The sequence below is a fragment of the Culex quinquefasciatus genome, chromosome 2, assembly GCF_015732765.1.
Source record: "Culex quinquefasciatus strain JHB chromosome 2, VPISU_Cqui_1.0_pri_paternal, whole genome shotgun sequence".
NCBI classification, from domain to species: domain Eukaryota; kingdom Metazoa; phylum Arthropoda; class Insecta; order Diptera; family Culicidae; genus Culex; species Culex quinquefasciatus.
The window spans coordinates 118,648,357-118,670,296 of NC_051862.1; the positions used below are offsets into that span (position 1 = coordinate 118,648,357).

The 21,940-nt window shown below is 38.4% G+C and overlaps 1 protein-coding gene across 5 annotated transcripts; it reads right to left on the minus strand.

The window, feature by feature from the left end:
- Positions 1 to 437: 437 nt before the first annotated feature.
- On the minus strand, positions 438 to 21,345 carry LOC6032432 (profilin). Of its 5 annotated transcripts, none has more exons than XM_038252825.1 (5): positions 21,198 to 21,345; positions 20,213 to 20,444; positions 5,078 to 5,249; positions 1,872 to 1,974; positions 438 to 1,286 (listed from the first exon to the last, which is right to left on the minus strand). In XM_038252825.1, the coding sequence occupies exons 2-4, from the start codon at positions 20,321 to 20,323 to the stop codon at positions 1,877 to 1,879; spliced, it is 381 nt and encodes a 126-aa protein (XP_038108753.1). In that variant the 5' UTR covers positions 20,324 to 20,444; positions 21,198 to 21,345; the 3' UTR covers positions 438 to 1,286; positions 1,872 to 1,876. The 5 variants fall into 5 exon arrangements, with proteins under 5 accessions (XP_038108753.1, XP_001843030.1, XP_038108754.1 ...); XM_001842978.2 differs by having other exon boundaries at positions 21,160 to 21,344; XM_038252826.1 differs by lacking the exon at positions 21,198 to 21,345 and adding an exon at positions 20,550 to 20,728.
- Between the last annotated feature and the right edge of the window lie 595 nt (positions 21,346 to 21,940).

A 21,940-nucleotide genomic window follows, 5' to 3' on the forward strand; every position in this document is an offset into this window, starting at 1 on the left:
CAAAAACAAAACACGGTCTCTATCGATGACGGAATGGCGCGACGAGTGCAACCGGAATGCAACCAACGCCGTCCCCATTGCATTGTTTGTTTCCTTATTCGATTCGGATAGAGAGGTGGCGATTGTTTTTTAATGGGCGACGATTCGGTCTACTTCCAACTGCTCTGCGAATGTGCCACCCGGGTAGAACAAGGATTTCTTTCGGTTCCGTTTCGTTCGATAATACGAGTTCAAAAGTCAGCTTGCGTTATCTTTTCACTTTTGTTTTTATTTCTTTCTCTTACTTGAAAGGACATTCATGAAAAGTAGCTCAATGGGTAGACAGAAAATAAACGAAAAAGGGATGCTTGTGTTTGTTTTGCTTGGAAGAAATGGTGAAAAAACGATACAGAGACCATGTTTAGCATGTTTTCTTTCGATTATAAGGTAAGAATAAGTTATAATCACAAAAATCTACAATAATTTATAGAAAACAAAGAGACATAAAAACTCTTTAATTTTTCACTTGCCTTCTTCACTTATTCATAAATTAGTAATAAATCACACACATTGTTTTCATTATGTTTTCGCTGTTATTCTTTTCTTGTGTTTCTTTTATTATCATTGTATTATCCTTATCATAGTGTTTTGCTTGTTTATCTCATATTATGGTTTTTTATTTATGCTGTCCGACAAAGAAAATGATTTTTTGTATAGCAAATCAATGATCGAAATCTGTTTCCTACCTCAGCAGTTTCTTCTGAATAATTAATACAATTACGGATGATAATAATAGTAGAGTAAGTTATGCGTTTCATTCCCTTTCCTGCTTCTATTTTGTCCAACAAAAATGCTCATAAATTCTGCACATTTTTGCTGTTTGCCTTCACAAAGTTAGTTTCACACATGTCCTCATGTTTTTTTCTCTCTTTTTTTCATGGTTCTGACGTGTTACAACCCATGCTCGTATCCTATATGACTTCATTTCTCCGCTCCTGTGTGCCACACATCGAAGAATGCATTAGAAACTTTTTCTCTTCTTTTTCCTCTTTTTGAATGCAAGCTGGCTCCGTTCGGCTCTCGCGCGCGCGTTCGAGGCTGGTTCTTCTCTTTTTACTTCTCTTTTGTTTATTCTAATCTGCGCGCTTCAAATCAGTTATAATCTGTTTGTCTGTTTGTTCTTCGATTCCACCAATTCAGAGAGATGCTTTGCGATTTTAAGAGCTAATACAAATTACAATTTCTTAATTTACGGAAACGATTTTACACAAATACAAGAGATACGCTCACACTGCCGCCGCCGTCGGCTGCAAATAAAAAAGAGAGAAAGAGAGAAGAAAACAAAATAGAGAAATCAAATCGTAATTTTCGGTAAAGTGCCTCTTCTTGTTCTTCCATTAGAAACGCAAACATTACACCACCGTGCGCAGAAAAAAAACATAGAAAACAGCAAAACTATCTCGACAAGCCTGAGAGAGAGTGAAAACAAAAAAAGCGAACCAAAACACAAACAACCACTAAATTCGTAGGATGTAAAGAAAGATGAAAGTAAAACCAGCAAATGTCCTTTCTCTCAATCTCGCGACGAAACTGTTTCTCACAATCTCACATGGAAAATAAAAAAGGAAAACTAGCGCAAAGGGGTACTTATAAATATTGACTTTGCAAAAGAAGAAATATAGAATCTCCTTTTTTTTCGTTCGTTCTCATTCTCTTACGATAAGCATTCGTTTTTGCAACTGTTTTTATTTCCTTCATTCACTTCAATCCTATCTCAGCAGTAAGCATATCATGTTTTTTTCTCATTTTTATTTCATTTTTTTGCTTCTTTTTTATTCAAGTTGTGTTTCTAAAGTTTAAATTATAAAAAGCAGTATGAAAGTAGTTTTTACCTCTTCTAATAACCACAGGTAATCAGATAATCTCCAAGCTTTTCGACTATAGATGCCGCTTGCTGAGGCTGAACTGGCTCTTCGTAAATTGAAACTATAACAGCTGTGGAAGAGAAAAGAGAGAGAGCGCAAAAAGACAACGTTATATAATCTGACGTAATCAATCTGTATTAGGGACTGAGAGGAAAGATTGCAGCATGCGGTACACAGGAAAAAAAAACTTTTCACCTTTTCAAAATATGATCCTAGCTCGCTTCAGGGTATTGAAGACTTTTGAAAAATCACATTTATGCTTATAACTAAAGGAGGTAATAGACTATGACAAACAAACATACACACACACTTTTTGACAGAATACATTTGGATTTGTTTGCGAGTTTCATCAAATGTTGATACATTTTTTTTGTTCTAACAAATTTGTTATCATTACAAACATATGAATAGGCTGTGCCCCACATTCGAGGAAGATCGATTTTAATTTTACTATATTCTGCAACTGATATACTGCCGTTCTACGCATAATTGTCCCATGTCAGTTTTTGACGATTTTGACTTTATGCCATTTTTAAGTTTAGTCTGATGTGTGCTTTAAGAAAAACACATAAAATCTGGTACTTTGTTCGGAAACTCATCAAAAACAACACCAAGTCTGTTTGTCCCATCGTTGAACTTCTACGCATAATTGTCCCACCAAGTATTTTCTTACACGGAATCATTAGTTTTACTAAGCATTATGCCTTGTTTACCTGTTGTATAGCAAGAGGATCACAAATAAGGGTGATAAATTGCTAACTGGGGCGATTAGGGACACATAGGGCGAATAGGAACCCACGGGACAATTATGCGTAGAAACACAGAAATCGGTCGAAAAATTTCAATCGCATTTTTCTCAGTAGCACTTTTTGAACATGGGACAATTATGCGTAGAACGGCAGTATAAGCAGTTGAAAACTATTTTGTAGTTTTGTACAATTTCAATGCACAGGTTATTTATGTTTTTCGTCAAATTTTTTTTGTCGAATCTTTGATTTTTTATAATTATACATAAAAAAGTACAGCCATCCCTCATATTCGGAACAGTTTACAGATCGGCCAATGTTCAAAAAATCATAGAAAATAGATAATTCTGTATCGAACAACTGCAAATTTTAACTCTTATATCAAGTTTTTGATGAAAAACTTTGACCCTTGAAAATCCACAAATTCGGAACACTTTTTTCTTGCGGATGTAAACAAACTTTGATTCTCTCCCGGAGTATATATTTTTACAAAATAATTACTTCCAACACTGGAAACAATGAAATTAAAGCTTAATAATGTTTTATAAATGGTCTGATAACTTTTTTGTGAAAATATCTGTTTAATTCAGGTGTTCCACAATTGTGGGAGGCACAATAACATCCCACAAATATGGAACAGGCAATTTGGGGGCAGTGTTTTGCAGCTCTGAACAAAACAGTCTCAAGTGTGTACAAATTACACGTAGGGGAAGGTGGGGCAAGACGACCATATGGGGCAAGAGGAACAATCGCTAGTAAGGCCGTAATGTTTACAATTTTGATGATTTCCAGTATGAGGAATTGTTGCTAGCAATGCAATTAGCTGATTCTACTACCACATAACCACCAAAACGACGTAAACGCCACGGGGCATAATATTGAATAAATTTTTTTTTTTTTGAAAACCTTTGTTTCCTTATAATATTTGGAAAGTACAAAATAAGGCTTAGGGTTCGTTTTAAGGCTCATTTTATCAAAATGATATTTTTTCTAGATCAGTAGTGTCCCTACCAATGACTTGCACGTATTATAAAGTATGATTTATGTTTTGGTTATTTTTGTAGAGAGATTTTAAAAAATCTTGTTTAGGTGGGGCAAGCGTACCATATGGATTTTTAGTATGGAAAAAAATACGAATGGCTGCTCAGCAACATATTTTATTGTGAAAAAAAAACATAAAAGTTCTTAAAAACTGATAATCAGTTGTTTAAAAAATTGACCATACACGATATAATAATATCATGAAAATTTACTATTTATCATCTAAGTATTTTTTTTTCGTAAAAACGGTCAAATTTTTAGTAAAATATTATTTTTTAATCTAAACATGAAAGAAACGTTTCAAATACATCCTAATCTGATGTATCTAAGTGGTAATAGTTCAATTGTTAGTAAATTAGCATGTTTTTTCATGCATTGTTCCTCTTGCCCCAACGGGTTATTCGTCTTGCCCCACTAGTTGAGTAGAACGTACGAAAAAACAAAAAATTTAAAATCATTTTTTTACATTAAAAAACAGATTTTTTTAAAAACTTGTTCTACCAAAGTCTCAGTCAAGACCTGGAATAAGATGATTCTAATAAATCCGACAGATTTTTTAACGTTTTTAATGGGTTATAACGAGCATTTCCTTAGCTTGTTACACTTGCCCCTCTTTCCCCTATGTGACTGCCGGTTGGTTAATTATTATTTTTTATTTTTTATATTTTCATAAACAAGCAGATATTTTAGAAATTTTTAACACTAACATAACTGTAATGATTTGTAAAGTATTTTGTGATACTTTCCTCCTATTTGTTTTAATAAGGCTTGAAATTTGTTTTTAAATTTTTAATTCGATGCTCAAAATGTCTTAACTCGTATGGTTTGAAAAATTATTATATGTAAATCTCCATACCATCGTTGCTCAGATGGCACATCGGTGAGATAAAACATTTAAATTGAAAATCAGCTTACATCCATTATTTATTAATTGAAAATTTAGTTAAAAGTTTTTGGCAGTGCCTCCGAAATAAACAGGCAAAAAAAGTAAAAAGTGCCAGTGCGGATTTGTAAGCAGTCTATCTTGCTCATGTTAAATGTAAACAATGACTGACGTGAGCATCATAGACTTGCTAGTTTACAAACCCACTACATTGTTTTGCTTAAACATTGACCTGTTACAAGTTTATATTTCTTTCCCTGTGTACGCTGCACCAAGAGGAGAACGGAATTGTCAGAAATGGTACAGACATGTGCCCATGACGAAGTCCAAGCACACATCTCGAAATCATTCTGTTTGCTGTACGCACCGCCCGAGTGGGTCGATTCGGCTACAGACTCCCCCGGGGGACCGAAGCCCTCGGGCTCGTCCAACGCGATTCGGTTCCACAGACAATGCGTAATAACCTGGCGGGGGTAAAGGTATAAATGGACCGTAAAACTTACCCTGCTGTGTCTTCATACAGTGGACGCCCATCTTGCCCAGCTTGGCCCGAATCACTCGGTCGGTGCCGGACAGATAGATGTAACGCTGGCCGGCCAGGGTAACGCCGCCTGAGGTAAGCAGTTCGGTTTTGTCGAAGCCTTGCACTATTTTCGCCAGTTCTTCTTTTGACACCTGTTGGGAGGCAGAAGGGAGAAAAGGAAATTGGTTAGTTTACGAATCTTAAAGGTTTGCTTGATGAACTTGCGGTCGTGCTCAGGGAGTGACGAGTGGCTCTTTAAAAGTAGATCAAACTGCGATGACCTTCTAAACGTCGCCAGCTCCCAATTAAATAACGATTCAAATTTATCGCCCATAAACATCAAAATCTTGGCCAGTGTGAAGGTGAAGAAGTTCTCACGCGAGACACAACACTTTACCGCCCGGCGAGAAAAATTCAAAACGACACCTATGAAAGTAAAAGTATTCAAATGAAACGAAAATATTTAGAACAACACAAACTCGCGCACACTTTCGGTGTGAAAATAAACCCACGACGATGACGACGACGAGTTGGTCGCAAGTGCGTGAGTGAGTGTGTCCTCCCCCCTTTCCGCACACGGCACCACTGCCAAGGTTCCCGCGCCCGTTCCCTCCTCGTGGGGGTAGATCGAACTGGCATACATTCGATGCCGGCGTGTGCCGTGTGCCGTGATCGTCGAGTCCCTCACCTGACCCACTGACGGAGCGCGTGTGTGTGTGTGTCTGGTCTGGTCTGGAGGTCGTACAAGGTTGAATCAAGTGAAGGAGAGATGCAAAACTCAGGTAAAGCAATAATTATGCAATAGAGGAGCTGCAAACTCTTCAAAACCCCGAGGTTGGCAAAGCCATTATTACATCTAAGTTATGCATATAATAAACGACACACCAGTGATGGACAGCGGCGACTGTTACTCGTCGCTCATTTGCATGTAAATCAATTCACAAGCTAAACTGCACGAGCTGCTTTGCCTTCTTGGAGAAGCAAGTTACGCGCCCTACCCTGCCATAGCAGGAGGTGACACAGTCGAGAGGAATTGCATCTCAACAGTCGAAAGTTCGGGATGATTTCATTGCACGCCAGATGGTTGACGGCAAACTGTTGTTGATATGTTTGCTCAGAATTCACGCCAGTTCGAACCACACTTTCAACGCCTAAACCCTGAGATCGGGTTGGGCCACGCTACACCGCCGTCGTCGCCAAGATAAAGTATAAGTGTGAGAGAGAGGGGAAAAAAAACTCCAGCCAGCAAGCATTGCAGCGTATTAAGCTTCCTTTTAAGTAGATAATTTTATCGCATTTTGTCGCTTTGATTCGAAATAAAATCGTGACGGCTGGCGGACACATGTGGCCTCATTTGCTGTGAAACAACACATGAACTGATGAGTCACTTGTCGTGTGGCTTTGTCCGTGGAAAAGTTTTAAGAAAGAGCAAGAGCAAGTGTTTTTTCCCTCCGCTGGAACCAACTCTGTCTCATGGTCATCAACCGGTCTCGCCACAAGGGCGACAGACATGGCATGTGACATTAATGAGAAGGTATAAACTACTGCAAGAATGTACGAAATCTCAAATGTCGATCAAGCCAGTACAGTACCAACTGATTGAAGAATGCTTAGAATTTGAGGCAATTTCCAAATGCCAACGACCGATGACACGTTCCCGCCACATCAAACATCCATCGACTAAATCAATCACAAAACACAGTCAAACGCTATATCGGTTGCGCGTTTGATAGGCCTATCCCCCTCAAGAAGAAGCCGCGTGCTTCACGGCGATGATGCCACAAGGGGGTCGTAAACATGACCTGCAGCACTACTCACTTCGTACAGTTCTAAACATAGACCGCCATACCAAAAACCGACTTGGCGGTGGCGCTGGCAGTATCCAATACAATGAATGTAAGCCGGTAGTGCTGCAGTGATTCATGGCGGTACCCTATACCATGCTCTCCCCATATACATATTAGCTACTGAATGAAAGTGAAACCAAAAAAGAGCGATGCGAGTACCGTAATAGCGCAATGAACGATGTTTAAATGTTCATTTTGTGATACAACTGATATTTTTAAGTGAATCGCCTAGAATAGTAACTACACTCAACTGGAGATAGAGTACCTTAACCGATTCTTTCCAAACAAGTACCTCCGCGCTATGAAACGCTGGGGTGATTTTGAGAAGCAGAACACCAATACGTGCTTCTCTTGGCCCAATCACTCATGTACAGATTGCATAGCAAAAACGTTACTTAATCCACCTTTAGGTGGTTGGTGCCTTCCTCGCATCCATAGAGTGAATACACTACACAGCCTCAAAAAATGTATAAATAACACTTATTTTTTATGAAAATATCTGAGATCCAGCTTCAAAAAAGTGTATTAGAAACACTAAAGTACAACTAAAGTCAACGATGGGTCGCATGATAGACCCGGACAACTTTTTCATCAAAATATTTGAGATCCGGCCTTAAAAAGTGTATAAATAACACTTAAGTGTTTCTTTTAATAGGGTTGTCAGACCTTCAATTTTTTGAACGCGTTGGAAAGGTCTTTTAATTACCTTTCTAAAAATTTACAGCATGACAGGTTTTCTTACAAAAAAAAACATCCATTTTACAATCTTCCGAAGTTTAGCAAAAATCGTTTTTTTAGCATAACTTTTCAATTACTTTTCTAAACTCCATAAAATTAACTAGGGTCTTGTGGGACCCCAAGACGGATCGAATGAGACCAAAACGGTCCAAATCGGTTCAGCCAGTCCGGAGATAATCGTGTGCATATTTTTCGGTGCACGGACTCACATCCAGACACACGCACAGACATTTGTTCAGAATTTGATTCTGAGTCGATAGGTATACGTGAAGGTGGATCTACGAGGTCGAATAAAGAAGTTCATTTTTCGAGTGATTTTATAGCCTTTCCTCGTAGAGGTGAGGAAGACGAAAATCCGATGGTAAAATCGCATGCAAAAGCATGCATATCACCTTCGTCAAAATAAACACTTAATGTTACACACTGCATGTACAATTTTTGCAAACACAAAAAGAAAAGTTGCAACCGACTGGATTCAAACCCTGCACCAACAGTAAGGACTGGTGCCTTAGCCCGCTCGGCCATCAGACCGATGAAAAGCTGTAAGGATAAACGCATATATCAGCTTGACATTTCGGTCAAGTAGATTTCCCATACTGATGGATTACTACTTTTTTAGCTGTGTGCCTATAGGTTTGGAGGCAGGGTTTGCTGTTCTGAATAAAATAGTATTTAAATGCAGTTTTTGTTCAAAGAGTACTACTTTTACTTGTGAAATAGTAAGAGAATGTCTAAATAGAGGTCCTAAAAATAGTAGGGTTGACAGAAAAAATGCATTTGACACGTTATTGACAATTTATCACAAAAGTGTTCCTAGTATGCGGGATGACTGTAAGTCAAGCGTCAACATTTCCCGTGCTCTCCACTATTTCCCTCCCCGGTGAATTGTGGAGATGGGAGCGACCTGCAATGGATGGCTTCCATGGTGCATTCTGTCCTGCTCTGGTAGATATCAGTTTTAATTCCCTGTGATCGCTTTTTAAGCAACCTACACTGTATAATCATCACAAATACATGACGAAATCTAGTCTGCAACCCACTAAGATCACCATCTCCATGCGAATGCGAGTGCATATACGAATGCAAATGCGAATGTAATTTTTGAACGAACCCAATAAGAATTTTATTTCAGAAGAACCTGAGAAATGGTGTAATCCGTAATCACTTTGACCCAATCTCACCCCCAAGACACAATGTCACCCCACTGACGGTAGTTTTGGAATTTTCGAAACCAAATTTGTCTGATCACGCCTTCCGTCCACAGGGGAAATAGATGTCTTTCCCGGCCATAGCTAGAAGTAAGGTCGTTAGGTCAGTCCAGGTGTAACAAATTTATTAACTTTTTAGGAAATTTTATTTTAAAAAAACCTTACCTAATCCGCCATACGATGGCTGATGCCTTCCTCACAATGACATAGTTTTGTTTTTGGTAAAATAAAATGTTCAACCTACAAATGATAGGGTTAGCAGATTTTCAATCTAATGGTATCATTTGTAAGACCTTTTAATTATCCAACAAACGATGGATCGCATTATCGAATCGGATATTGCTTTTATCGTAATATCTGTGATCCAGCCTCCAGGAAGTGTATGAATAACTCATAAGTGCTAATAACTTTCGATTGGGTTATCAGATATTCGATGTTTTAGGCTTATTTGAAAATTCAATCAATTATCTAACTAACGACGGGTCGCATGATGGACTCGGACACTATTTTCATCGAAATATCTGAGATCCGGCCTCCAAAAAGTGTATGAATAACATTTGATCGGGTTATCAGATCTTCAAAGGTTTGGGCTCGTTGGAAAGGTCTTGTAAATGCCTTTCTAAAAACATATAACAAGTTTTCTTACTAAAACCCCCCTTTTTACGATCTTCCGAACTTCTCTCAAAATGTTTTTTTAGCATAACTTTTGAAGTACTTTACTAAACTTCATAATTTTCAATAGGGGCTTATGTATACGTGAAGGTGGGTCTACGAAGTCGAATTAAGAAGTTTATTTTTTGAGTGATTTTATAGCCTTTCCTCAGTAAGGTGAGGAAGGCAAAAACATGATAATGTACAAGCTTTGGCCGACTGAGCTCACATTGGATGAAAAAGCGGAAAATTCTCTCAAAAAATGTCCTGGCCGCTAATGTTGGTATGATAGCTTAGTAGAAAAGAAAATATTTTTAGATTACTTTTTTAAAATAAGCAATGCGCAAGAGTTTTACTATGTAAAGTTAAGTAATATTCCTCATTTCAGAATGTTTCAAACTATTCAGGTGTCAGCAAAACTGCTCTTGACACAAACAGATAACGTATCCTACAATTAGCACCCGGATTAGTGCATATACTGTTCCAGGGTTGTTACGGAAAAGTCGAGAAAAAATCCGCGCCAGATCCGCGCCATAAAAAAAATCGCGATAAACATAGAAAAGAGTAACATAATGAATGAAATTTTAAACGAAAAAAGAATAATACAGAAGGCATTAAGATTAGTACCGTTGATCAGTTGTGGATTCATATCGCACCTGTACCAAATGGAATCTTTTTTGCCATTTCTGAAACAATATTAGCATTTTTTACAACACTTTAAATATCGTTGCTTTAAAAATAAATTCAGAAAAAAATTAAATTCGAAAATTTAAAAAAATTAAAGCCATAAAATAAATCACCAAATAATAAAATCTAGGTATTTAGTGCTTGATAATTCTCGCCAAAACTTTACTCTGGAAAATCGAAACACGAAATTTCTATTATTTTCTTCTCTAAATTTCTCTAAACTAAAATATGACTCCGAAAATGATCCGAACTAAGAAAATGGCAAAAAATAATTTAATAATTGGATAATTTAATAATTTAATAATTTAATAATTTAATAATTTAATAATTTAATAATTTAATAATTTAATAATTTAATAATTTAATAATTTAATAATTTAATAATTTAATAATTTAATAATTTAAAAATTTAATAATTTAATAATTTAATAATTTAATAATTTAATAATTTAATAATTTAATAATTTAATAATTTAATAATTTAATAATTTAATAATTTAATAATTTAATAATTTAATAATTTAATAATTTAATAATTTAATAATTTAATAATTTAATAATTTGATAATTTAATAATTTAATAATTTAATAAATTAATAATTTAATAATTTAATAATTTAATAATTTAATAATTTAATAATTTAAAAATTTAATAATTTAATAATTTAATAATTTAATAATTTAATAATTTAATAATTTAATAATTTAATAATTTAATAATTTAATAATTTAATAATTTAATAATTTAATAATTTAATAATTTAATAATTTAATAATTTAAAAATTTAATAATTTAATAATTTAATAATTTAATAATTTAATAATTTAATAATTTAATAATTTAATAATTTAATAATTTAATAATTTAATAATTTAATAATTTAATAATTTAATAATTTAATAATTTAATCATTTAATAATTTAATAATTTAATAATTTAATAATTTAATAATTTAATAATTTAATAATACCTATAGTGAGGGGCGGCCACGGAGTCGGTAAATTGGATTTTAATATAACTAAATCCTTAGCGTACCAAACATTCGTGAACTGTCTCTAGTGAGAAATATGACCAAACGTGAAAATATTTTGAAGCAAAACTCGTTGGATATGTTGTTGAATACAGTTAAAGTGAAACGGGATGGCACCGTCACGACTCGTCGATAGCAAGCAATCTGTTGCGTTAAGAAATTAATTTAGTTGAAAAGAAATTGTTTAAGAACCGTCGTCCCAAATACACACACACACACACACACACACACACACACACACACACACACACACACACACACACACACACACACACACACTACAACTCGAGTTTTTAAATGCAGTTTTGATGTGACGAATTTAAAAATTTAAATTTTTATATTGAAAAACATAGAAAATCTAAAAAGTTTCATAGCTTCAAATTTTTAAAATACTGTAATTTTTCGAATTTTGTTCTTTTGATTTTAATAAAATTTGATATTTATTTGAATTGTAAGGCAGATGTTTTAAAAATAATGAGTTGTAATGTTATGTTGAATTTATATAACAAATCTCAATACTTTAAAAAAATCGCTTCTTGAAGATTATTTAGAAGTTTCATATTAAGAAAAAAAACAATCAATAATTTTTAGAACAAAATTTTCTTCATTAACAACTTCTTAGAAACTGATATTTTCGCACTCAACGAAAAAGAATTAATTTATTTAATTCCTAATAATATTTTTCTTTGTAATTTGAAAGAAATTCTATCGTTCTCAATTATTTTGTTTATCAAATTGATATCCGCGCGAAATCCGCGCCTGAGCAAAATTAGCCAGCAAATCCGCGCCAGATCCGCGCGATACGCGCCATCCGCGCGATCCGCGCCGTCTGTAACAACCCTGCTGTTCAAACCTAACGAGCACCAGCACTTGTGGCTGGTTTGTTTCAAAACATAAATCGCCCTATTGTTGCGCACACACATAACAAATTATCGCAGCTCAAATTACGCATCTCAACGAGTGTGTGGTGTGACTACATTTCCACGTTCCGTGGAAACATAAAAAACCAACAACTCCAGTAGCCACAACCTTAAATACGGTTTACCTCATCGCGAGCAACACAATAAAGCGGCGCGTGTGCCTGCACGATTAGCAACTACAGACAGCCAGCCAGTGATGATCACCAAACGGAAGCACGGCAGGAAAGTAAATCACTTGAACCGTACTTAATTGCCACGAAATGGCAAGAGATGCCCAGTTCTTTTTTTTTTTTTTTTTGTTGGTCACACTCTAGTAACGCCTCTTGCGATGGCGATTTTTGCTTTCGATCCCAGCCGAATATATTAAATATATAGAGATAGAGAGAGGGGCGCTCCGGCGTGGACCCGGTTCAAATGTGGCCTTTTCTTCACTTTCTTTTGGGGGCAGGTTTTGGAGAGGAGCCCCCTATTGACATTTTTAAACCGCAGTAGAAAGTCGTCGTCGTCGTAGTCGGACTTTGTTCGTTCGTAACCACCACTTGAGGCTTGAGGCTTGAGATGCGCTTCTAAGAGAGAGATAAAAAAAAAGTCCAAGCCCCGAGGGCACATCAACGGCAAACGGAACGAATCACGATGATTGAACGGTCCGATGTTTGAAACTGGATGCGCTTTCTTGTTTCGACTGGATGGCAACTCACACGCACATTTTTCACACACTCACAAACACAGAGTTTTAGATTTGCTGGCGATCGTTTGCTAGCAGGTACAAACGACGACGACGAGTAACGCTACATTTCACAACAGGTTAAACCACTTTGTATCAGTTATCGTTACGACTGTGTGCTGTTTCGCTGGCTCAAATGGGAGAAATGAAGGCCACTTATCGAAGGGCTGGCCGCAAAAAGGTTGCGAATACATGTGAAACTAATCGTTATTGTTGTGACATTTCAATATTTGATGTCTTTTTCCTTAACTCAACGTTACTAATTATAACATTTTGAGATTTCTTGTCCACAGGGTTTGCAGTTATTTCATAAACAAGAACTGCTTCCATATTATGTACACAGCTAAAAATGTAGTAATCCAGCTGCGTGTAAAAGGCCTGGGTGTAAAAAAAATATTGCTTCATTTTATACAATGTTATGTGATTTTACACCCTGAAATATGTAGCCCATCAGTATGGGAAACCTGCTTGACCGAAATGTCAAGCTAATATATGCGTTTATCCTTCCAACCTTTCATCGGTCTGATGGCTGAGTGGGCTAAGGCGCCAGTCCTTACTGTTGGTGCTGGGTTTGAATCCCGTCGATTTCAACTTTTTTTGTGTTTGCAAAAATTGTACATGCAGTATGTAATATTAAATGTTTATTTTGACGAAGGTGATGTGCATGCTTTTGCATGCGATTTTACCATCGGATTTTTTGCTGTGTAGGTGTTCTTAATTTGAGAACACAATTGAACGATTCCTGCATTGCCAGGTCATCAAACTTCAAGTACGTAAAGGTGCTACCTTTACGTACTTGAAGTTTGATGACCTGGCAATGCAGGAATCGTTCAATTGTGTTCTCAAATTAAGAACACCAACACAGCAAAAAATCCGATGGTAAAATTTTGACCTAACTTTTATTTAGAAATTGCACGTGGCGTATGAATTTGAATACATGGGAAGGTATCTGATCTTCCGGCAAAGAACGTAAAATAGTGACTAGACGTAACGTTTGAAATATTTCGAAATCATGTTAGCATTAGCTTTGATGTCTACCCGTTGTTGCTACTCCGTTATTGACCGAGACATTTCTAGAACTGCTCCGTGGAACTCAGATGAACTGTAGGAATCAATCATCACCACTTCGCAACTCTGAAATGTCTCTTTCATGCTAATCAATACCGTCGCCGGCTACGACCAGTGGTAAGTTCACAGGAAAGTGGATAGGAATGTTATTCTGATACTTGACTGTTGAAGACCGCTAAAACGCCTGAGTCTCCGACAAGTATGACGAAAGATCTGAGTGGTAGGGGAAATAAATCTAATCTAATCACTCTGAGCCGTTCGACCAATACTCATCACTGTTGCCGTTTCCCGCTATTTTCAGATGTATCAACAATGGAGAGTTGCTTGCTCACTTCTATTTGAGCTATTTATTACCGATCAAATAAATATGCTGAAAAAGGGTATAGTAAATAGTTCCCCTAATTAGGATGGATATGAAGTCAGGATTAACCGTGGTAAGTGATGTGACCGGTCAGCTGTTTCAAAATCTAAGCTCAAGTTGACGTCTTCATATAAAAGGTAAACAAACAACTGCATAGCAACGAATGATAACCAAGCAAGTTTTCTAATTTGATTGTAGATAACGACCGTCAGCTTGGGTTTCAACTAAATCAAAGCTTTTCAAAATATAAGGGCAAACATGATGGTTCCAAGGTTTCGTCATTTTCGCCAAACATAGAATTTTTACCCAAGAACATTGTTTGTTAAATGCACTAGTGAAAATTATGAGTTAAATGGTCGATTTGTATCAAACCATTTTATGACAAAATATTCCTCATAAAACCCACAAATTCTCAAAAATTCTAGGTCATAAACGGAAAACAAATATCTCTTTGAGAAGATCAAACACACGCATTTCAGTAAAGTCCCTCCAGCAGCTGCTAGACAACTGCTGACGACAAAACGCACCCCCAGCAGCTCAGGCCGTTGCTGGCCATGGTTGGGTGTACAAACCACACGACCCAGAACTGTTTATCTGCTGTGCCATCATAACAAAGGCACACACACACACGCGCGCGCATGGCTAAGCCGACAGCCGGCTGTGTTGAGAAAGAAACAGAGGTATTCCAACATTTTCCATTTGAATTGAGTGCTTATGTAAATATGAGAAATTTGCGGACCATATGTTGGGCACTTAAATTCATAAACATTCACACGTTGCGGAGCATGCGAGAAGCTTGAGTTTCGAGGATTTTTTTTCGGAAGGCTGAATTGGCTTAGTGGGCTTATCTTTTTTTTTATCTTGTCAGTTTTCAGTTTTAATTTCAGCTGAGTTAACTGATTTGATAAATGAAATTTAATCTGTAAGTTTCCAGCTGCACCATCGTCGCCATTACCGATCTTATCTTATCTCACTCGAAATGGCAAAGACCCCCGCGCGCCTTCAACGGTATCGGTTCGCGGTGTAGAGAGTTCGATAACGAACAGGAACTCACGCTCCCCAAGCCAACGGGCAAGGCAGCAACACATCCTGATGATGATAATAGGAAGCATTTTAACACGTCGTTAACTCGACGCCCTTCTCCTCTAATGATCAGTCAAAAGAGGAGGCGAACCATAAAGAGGGGCGGAGAAAGAAGCACCAAGGCACGAGGAAGAAGACACGGAATTGCCACGGGGAGGCCAAACGCCGAAAAAGCCAAAATTCCCATCTGCCGATGAATATGAATAAGAATGGTCGGTATTTGCAGGCCCGCCCGTCAGTGTACGCGTGTCCACATTGAACGAAACGGGCTCTCTCGATGGCTATCCACCAATACGAGCGGACCGACTGGAGTAGAGGTCCAAATGGCAACCATGCGGCCAGTTGTTCAAGGTACCGGTTCGGTTGGCACAGTGGGACAGATCCCACATTTCCAACGATACGAAAAGTTACGCATAAGTACTATGTTCAACATATGTCGTCATACATTTAGATAGTATCTAAAATTTGATAAGTTTATCAACGGGCCTGTAAATTCACGAAAATAAATGCATTGCTTTCAGACTGTCTCAACGATTTCAAAAATAAATGTTTCTACACATACAAACGTAACGTTTTTTCAATACTTTCTATGGAATACCTTTATCGAGGTGCTTTATTTGATCGTTCCTCTATGGGGCATCAAAACTGCTCATGTTTGCATAATAGAACCATAAACATTTTCATCATTGAGTAAATGATGCAGTCTCGTTCAAAAGCATGCAAATCCTCTACAAAACTTTATAAATTTCACATTTTGCTAAAATCTTGACACATTTTCAACAACTCTTGAAAGAAGTACATGTTTCATAGACAGGCCAAAACCCAAACGCTAGTCTAAGACTAGAGTATGACAGAGGTAATCAAAACAATCTACTCTGTCATCAATATTCTGTTATGACGTTGTATGTGATGAGTCAACAAAATTCTAGAATGTTTAACTTAAAACGTCGATGTCGTTTGCCGATCCTCACTAAGTTCCACAATATCGCCAATGCACATCCAAATTTGGTCTTAGTCTTTTCTTCAACATATGAGTCACATTTTTTACCCTTTGTGCAACAAGCACACACACTCACAAACACAAAGTCCGAATCAGTCTGCTTGAAGGTGTGTGTGTTTCCAGCAAACACGCAACCAAACCCGGTGTGGATTACACAAACACCACAAACCGCACCAGAGAGATGTTGAGTTGAACCCATCCGAGTATCTGTGTATAAATCTGTCCGGCCATGCAACACCCATCATCAACATCATCATCGTCATCGTCTCCACGGGAGAGATATGGGAGTCTGCCAAGTAGGTGAAGCAGTAGGACCTCTGCTGGTGCCAAACGTGGTCACACATACACACACAGTCTTGCAAGTCTTATAAGAGAAGTACAAAAGGAGGAAGTGGGCGGTGGGCGGATGGGTGAGGTTGCAGATTTTAACCTTTTTGCTTTCCCATACAAATACTGCTTAGAGTAGCAAAACGAACGGAGCAATGACATTTGTGGAAACGAGTTTTTTTGTTGTACCTGCAGAGTTGCCAAAAGTTAGATGTTGAACAAAAGGATAACATCATGGTAATATTACACGCGTTTGACAGTTTAACATACACACACCACCAATCGGGTATGCAGTAGTATGTGTAACAATGCTCACATTTACAACTACATATGCATAATACAGTTAACATATTGCGGAATTATGATAATTTTAAAAATATTTCGCAAAAACTTCCCGCTGTTATTCTAACTTAATTTTAAATCTTGAGTGCAACACAATTTATTTATTATTGCTACCATTAATCAAAGTTGATGAAATACCAATCTTTGAACTCGTTGTCTTTAAATACCCAGTCCTTTTCCATAAAGCTTTCTAAATCAAGTGAAAAAATATATTTTAACCCAAAAATTACAAATTCCTAGAAAAAGTGTCCTGACGCAAAAAAATCGAACTCGAGCTGTAACTGCCCCTGCGAAGCCTTAAAAAACAGCTAAAAGTCACAAAACAAAAAAAAACTTTTACTAGAAAGAGAAAGCAGATCTGATGCAAACAAACTAACTTCTGTGGCACTCAGAGATGTGAAAGTGGTAGTAAATTTTTCTACTAGCAAGCCTTTACCAAAATAGGGGAAATATAGAATTTCTCAGCCTATTTCTATTATCGGCCTATCAGCACTTTGTTCAGGAATTACAGCTTTCAGTGTTTTTGACTGTTCCAAAGTAACAAATAGCTCAAATATAAGTTAGAGAGGGTACCTTTAGAAAATTACAGACGAGATTCCATTTGGACTGCCAACAAGGTCAAGAGAAGCATTTGGACTTTTCTACACTATTTCTCCAAATATGCTTCACTTAGAGCCTATTGGGGCCATCCTTAAACCACGTGAACACTTGAGAGAGGTTTTCCAGCAGGGCTGAGCTGTAGGTTAATCGAGGTAAGTCGTCCACTAACAAGTTCTTTAACAAAAATGTCGCCCTCCTTAAACAATTTAGCACCCTCAGCAGGGCCCAAGAGAAACTTTGCATTTTGCAAGTTTGCCAAGCTGTCAATTTGTGCTGCGCCTTCATGAAAAAGATATAGCACCCTCAGGTCCCAAGGCGCCCAGAATGCCATTTTTAAGAAAAAGAGAGCCTAAGGGAGTTTCCACAGCAACAAAACTTTTAAGCATGGTTGTTCCCAACGATTCAAAGCCTAAATAAACAGGAACGTGTGCGGGGGATCCCCACGTTTCTTCCTCCCCTGTAGATTCTGAACTGTATCGTTTGAACATTTGTGCTCATGTTCAACCATTTCAACGAATCATCATTGCGGTTTATTTTACGCAGATGACCTGACCGTTTAGGAAAGAAGCATGTTGGAAGTAATCACCCTAGCATTCTCAAGGTTGCTTGAGTTGACTGTCATTTGCATTTCCTATGTCCATGAAAAAGGCCAGGTTGTCTACATATATAAGTACATTTCTGGACTACACTCAAACCCCGATGGTTTGACACCAACTGTTGTCAAACGAACGGGGTCACTTTTTAGTTTGACACCCTTTTTACATGGAGTTCACATACACTACCAAACGTTTGTTTTGATAGTGTGCGTGAGCGCCGTGTAAAAAGTGACAGTTCGTCACTTTTTAGTTTGACTTTGACCAACCAACGGGGTACAAACTAAAAAAGTGTCAAACGAAAAAGTGACCAACCACCGGGGGTTGAGTGTACTTTGAAAACAAGGGTCAATAAGCAAATGGAGCCTAACATTTCAAAAGGACACATAACTTTTGTAAACAATAGTGTATCCCTTTTTTTTGTGGATTAATGTTTCACAATTTCTAAAACCGGGGATCGGGGAGGGGAGCTCAATCACCGGCGCGGAACAACACAACTGGGGATCGTTCCTTATCTGGACTCGATGTTTGGTAAAGGAAGTGAAGTGTACCGACACAAGCTGGACCTTATCTGGACACTGATACTTTTTTGGAAATTTTAAATAAATTTTGCAAGTCACATGCGGCTTTAACAAAGTTGAAAATGTCATAGCTCCAATAGATGGTTTTTTTTTTTTTTTTTTTGACATAAATAGTATAATCAACTGTTAGTCTTCCACACAGTATATTTAAAGGTCTGAAATAGTAGTTTTTGTTTCGCGCATACATTTTTTGCGTTTCACAGAAACGTTTAGTTCCCCACTTTATGTTATCGATCTTGTGTTTTGTAACTCTAAAAACACAACAGTGTCGAAAAGTGTCACTTTTCGAAACAAGTACTGAAAAGTTGAACTTTTCAGCACCCAAGTGAGTGCTTCAATGAACAAGTAGGCCATTTAGTCAAAATATAATGGCAGTAGGTGTTTTCAAAACGAAATTGATTTTTTTATTGGTGAAGGTTTTGGAAAAAAGTCCATAATCAGCAATGTTGTCAAAGAGAAAATTAAAATTTTAATTTTCCTCGTATCCCCTAACATCTGAGTGTATCCAGGTGCGTATGAAGCGTACTATTCGAATCAGCAAATCGTTACTGTAAAAGTTTTTAAAACCCTGTCAGATTGATTGGTATCAATAAATTTTTGGCAACTCTGTGCGTATTTCGCGAATCTTGTCCCGACAATTTTTCAATGTATGCGTCATTGCGTGTGAGCCACCACCGCCTGTGTATGCGTGAATCGTCATCACGCTTAGTTTTCGCGAATGTTTACTTGGATGTGTGTTGGTTTTGCATGTTTGTGGTGGCTAACAAAAGGCTCGTGTGTTTGTGTTCCCGAGTGGTGTAGTATCGATAGTAAAAAGCCTTGGCTGCGTTAGGTGGGGGGCGGGGAGGTGCCTCTCTCAACGCAACATTCATTCCGCGGCTCGACGGAACCTCACCATTCATGAGCTGATGGCCACACGACGACTACGACTACGGCCGCCTTGCACTGGTGTGCGAGAGCCGAGCCGCGGAGCGCCCAAAGAATAAAAGGAAGAAAAAATCCTACGAAATTTCAACCCGAACGCCATTTTGAAAGTAGGGCGAACCGGCGAATTATTTTTTTTGTTGGTTGGTTGGCCACATCACCCAGGGTAGATTGTGTTATCGGTTCCCCGCGCGGTCCGTGGTGGATTAAGGGATAGATGATTAATTCCGTAAGCCGGCGCCCGGCTAGGCGGTGTTAGTTGGCGATGATGAGTCAGCGTGGTATTTATCCAAGACACATCGGTCACACCCTTGAACTTTTTTTTATTCTTTTTCTTTTTGCGCCGTGTCACCCCCTTGGAGCAGTACTGCCTCCAAGTTGGCCATGGCGGAGCCGGTTTGTAAAATGACAGATTTGCAGTTTGACTTACCTCGAATCCTTCTGATTTGGCCCAAACGCCACCATCGTGACCGGCGATGGCCGCTTTCGATACGCACTGGGAAGCCAGGAGCTGATTGTCAACATAATCCTGCCAGCTCATTGTGGGTGTTGGGGTAGTTTTAACTCTCTCGGGGGTTTCCTTTACGGGTGATTTAAAAAACCGTGGACAATTTGCGTGTCACACACTCGCTACAAACTGGTTGCGCAAAAATTTGCTTAAACTGGAAAATCGGGAGAAAGAAAAAGGTTCGCTGTAAGAAAGGGAACCGCAATAAGCTCGGAGTGGCCGCACGCGCACACACACACACACAAATACACGCACTGACGGAAACGATTCCGGAAGGCAAACACGACGCGACGAGAAATCGGATCGAAAATTCCTGAGACGACGCACGTTCCGGGTTTTCTTGCCGGACGGACAAACGAGATGTACTGGGTGCCGCTAGAGCCGTTCGATTGGGAAAGACCGGAGAAGTGTTGCCGGCCGCGAGACGTCTGCTGCGGTCGTGTTCCGTTGGAGCAAAAAAAAAACTACGAAAAAAAGAGAGAGGGGAAGGACAAAACGTCTCACGACACGAACACACTCGCACAGCAGGCCTTGCGCTACGTCGTCGGAACACGAAACACGGACGGGCAGCAGCAGCAGACAAGCAAACACAGCGGCAGCAGCAGCAAAAAAAAACTTGATGGCCCCTTGCCGTGTGCCGTGAAACTGCCGCAGCCGCCGCCGCCACACCGCTCTACAAGGAGAGAGAATCGAAGGGAAAACGGCACCGGGACTCCAAAAAAGGTAACTCGCGACCGCGACGACGACGGCGTTTTCTTGATCCGTGAAAAACCGGTGCACGACACCAAACTTGGCCAACTTTGATGGCAGCGAAAAAAAAATTATCTTCAATCAGCACACAGCAGAAAAAAAAACTTCACGAAACTCACTTTTATTGAATAGAGAAGGGAGGTGAAAAGTGCTGAACCTGAGTGCTTCTCGCGCTGCTGCTAATTTAGAGCTTCTTCAATGGCACACGGGGTGTGAATTAACACGAACGATTGATGGCGGCGACCGACGACCAGCAAGTCCAAAAACCGTTTCACCAACTCGACACTCGACGGGAACTGTGCAACCCGAGCAAGCAAGCAAATATGATTCGTGAGATAGAGAGAGCGAGCATAAAATGTTTGCTGAGAACCAGAGAGCGAGAGTTGCGCCGTGCTCAGAGTTGCCAGATTGTGCTCTTTGGCACTATTTGCAAAAATACAGTAAACCACAAAGATTTCAGATTGGTTTAAAAATCACTGTTTCTAACGAGATTGCCGAACTCTTCCCTAGTGTCACATATCCCATTTTCAAGAAACATCAAAAAATCATTCAAAATACCGAAAAAATTCATCGAAAACCCAAACTCCGATGAAAAACATAAACCAAAGGGTCCTAAATAAACAAGCCAGCAAAAATCCCCAAGTTTGCACCCACTGCCGCTCTCGCAATCGTTCGCAAAGGACGGCGTTGAACCGGAAGTGAGTAATCCGAAAGTTGAACAAAAATGGCCGTCGAGTTGGAGCGCGGCATCGCGGACAACTTCACGCTGCATGGGAAGCGTTCTTTTATTACGTGACGCTAAGTTTTAGATTTTTGACCCCCTCTTTTCCAACTTACAACAAATCTGACATATAGAGAACCTGGAGTTTATTATAGAATAGCCATTTTAAAGCAAAAGTG

Coding starts and splice junctions, on each gene's coding strand:
- LOC6032432 (XM_038252825.1), bottom strand. CDS start 20,323: ATGAGCTGGCAGGATTATGTTGACAATCAGCTCCTGGCTTCCCAGTGC. Junction 5,250..20,212: donor CCAAATCAGAAGGATTCGAG/GTAAGTCAAACT, acceptor GCCTCCCAACAG/GTGTCAAAAGAAGAACTGGC. Junction 1,975..5,077: donor CTGTATGAAGACACAGCAGG/GTAAGTTTTACG, acceptor TCTCTTCCACAG/CTGTTATAGTTTCAATTTAC.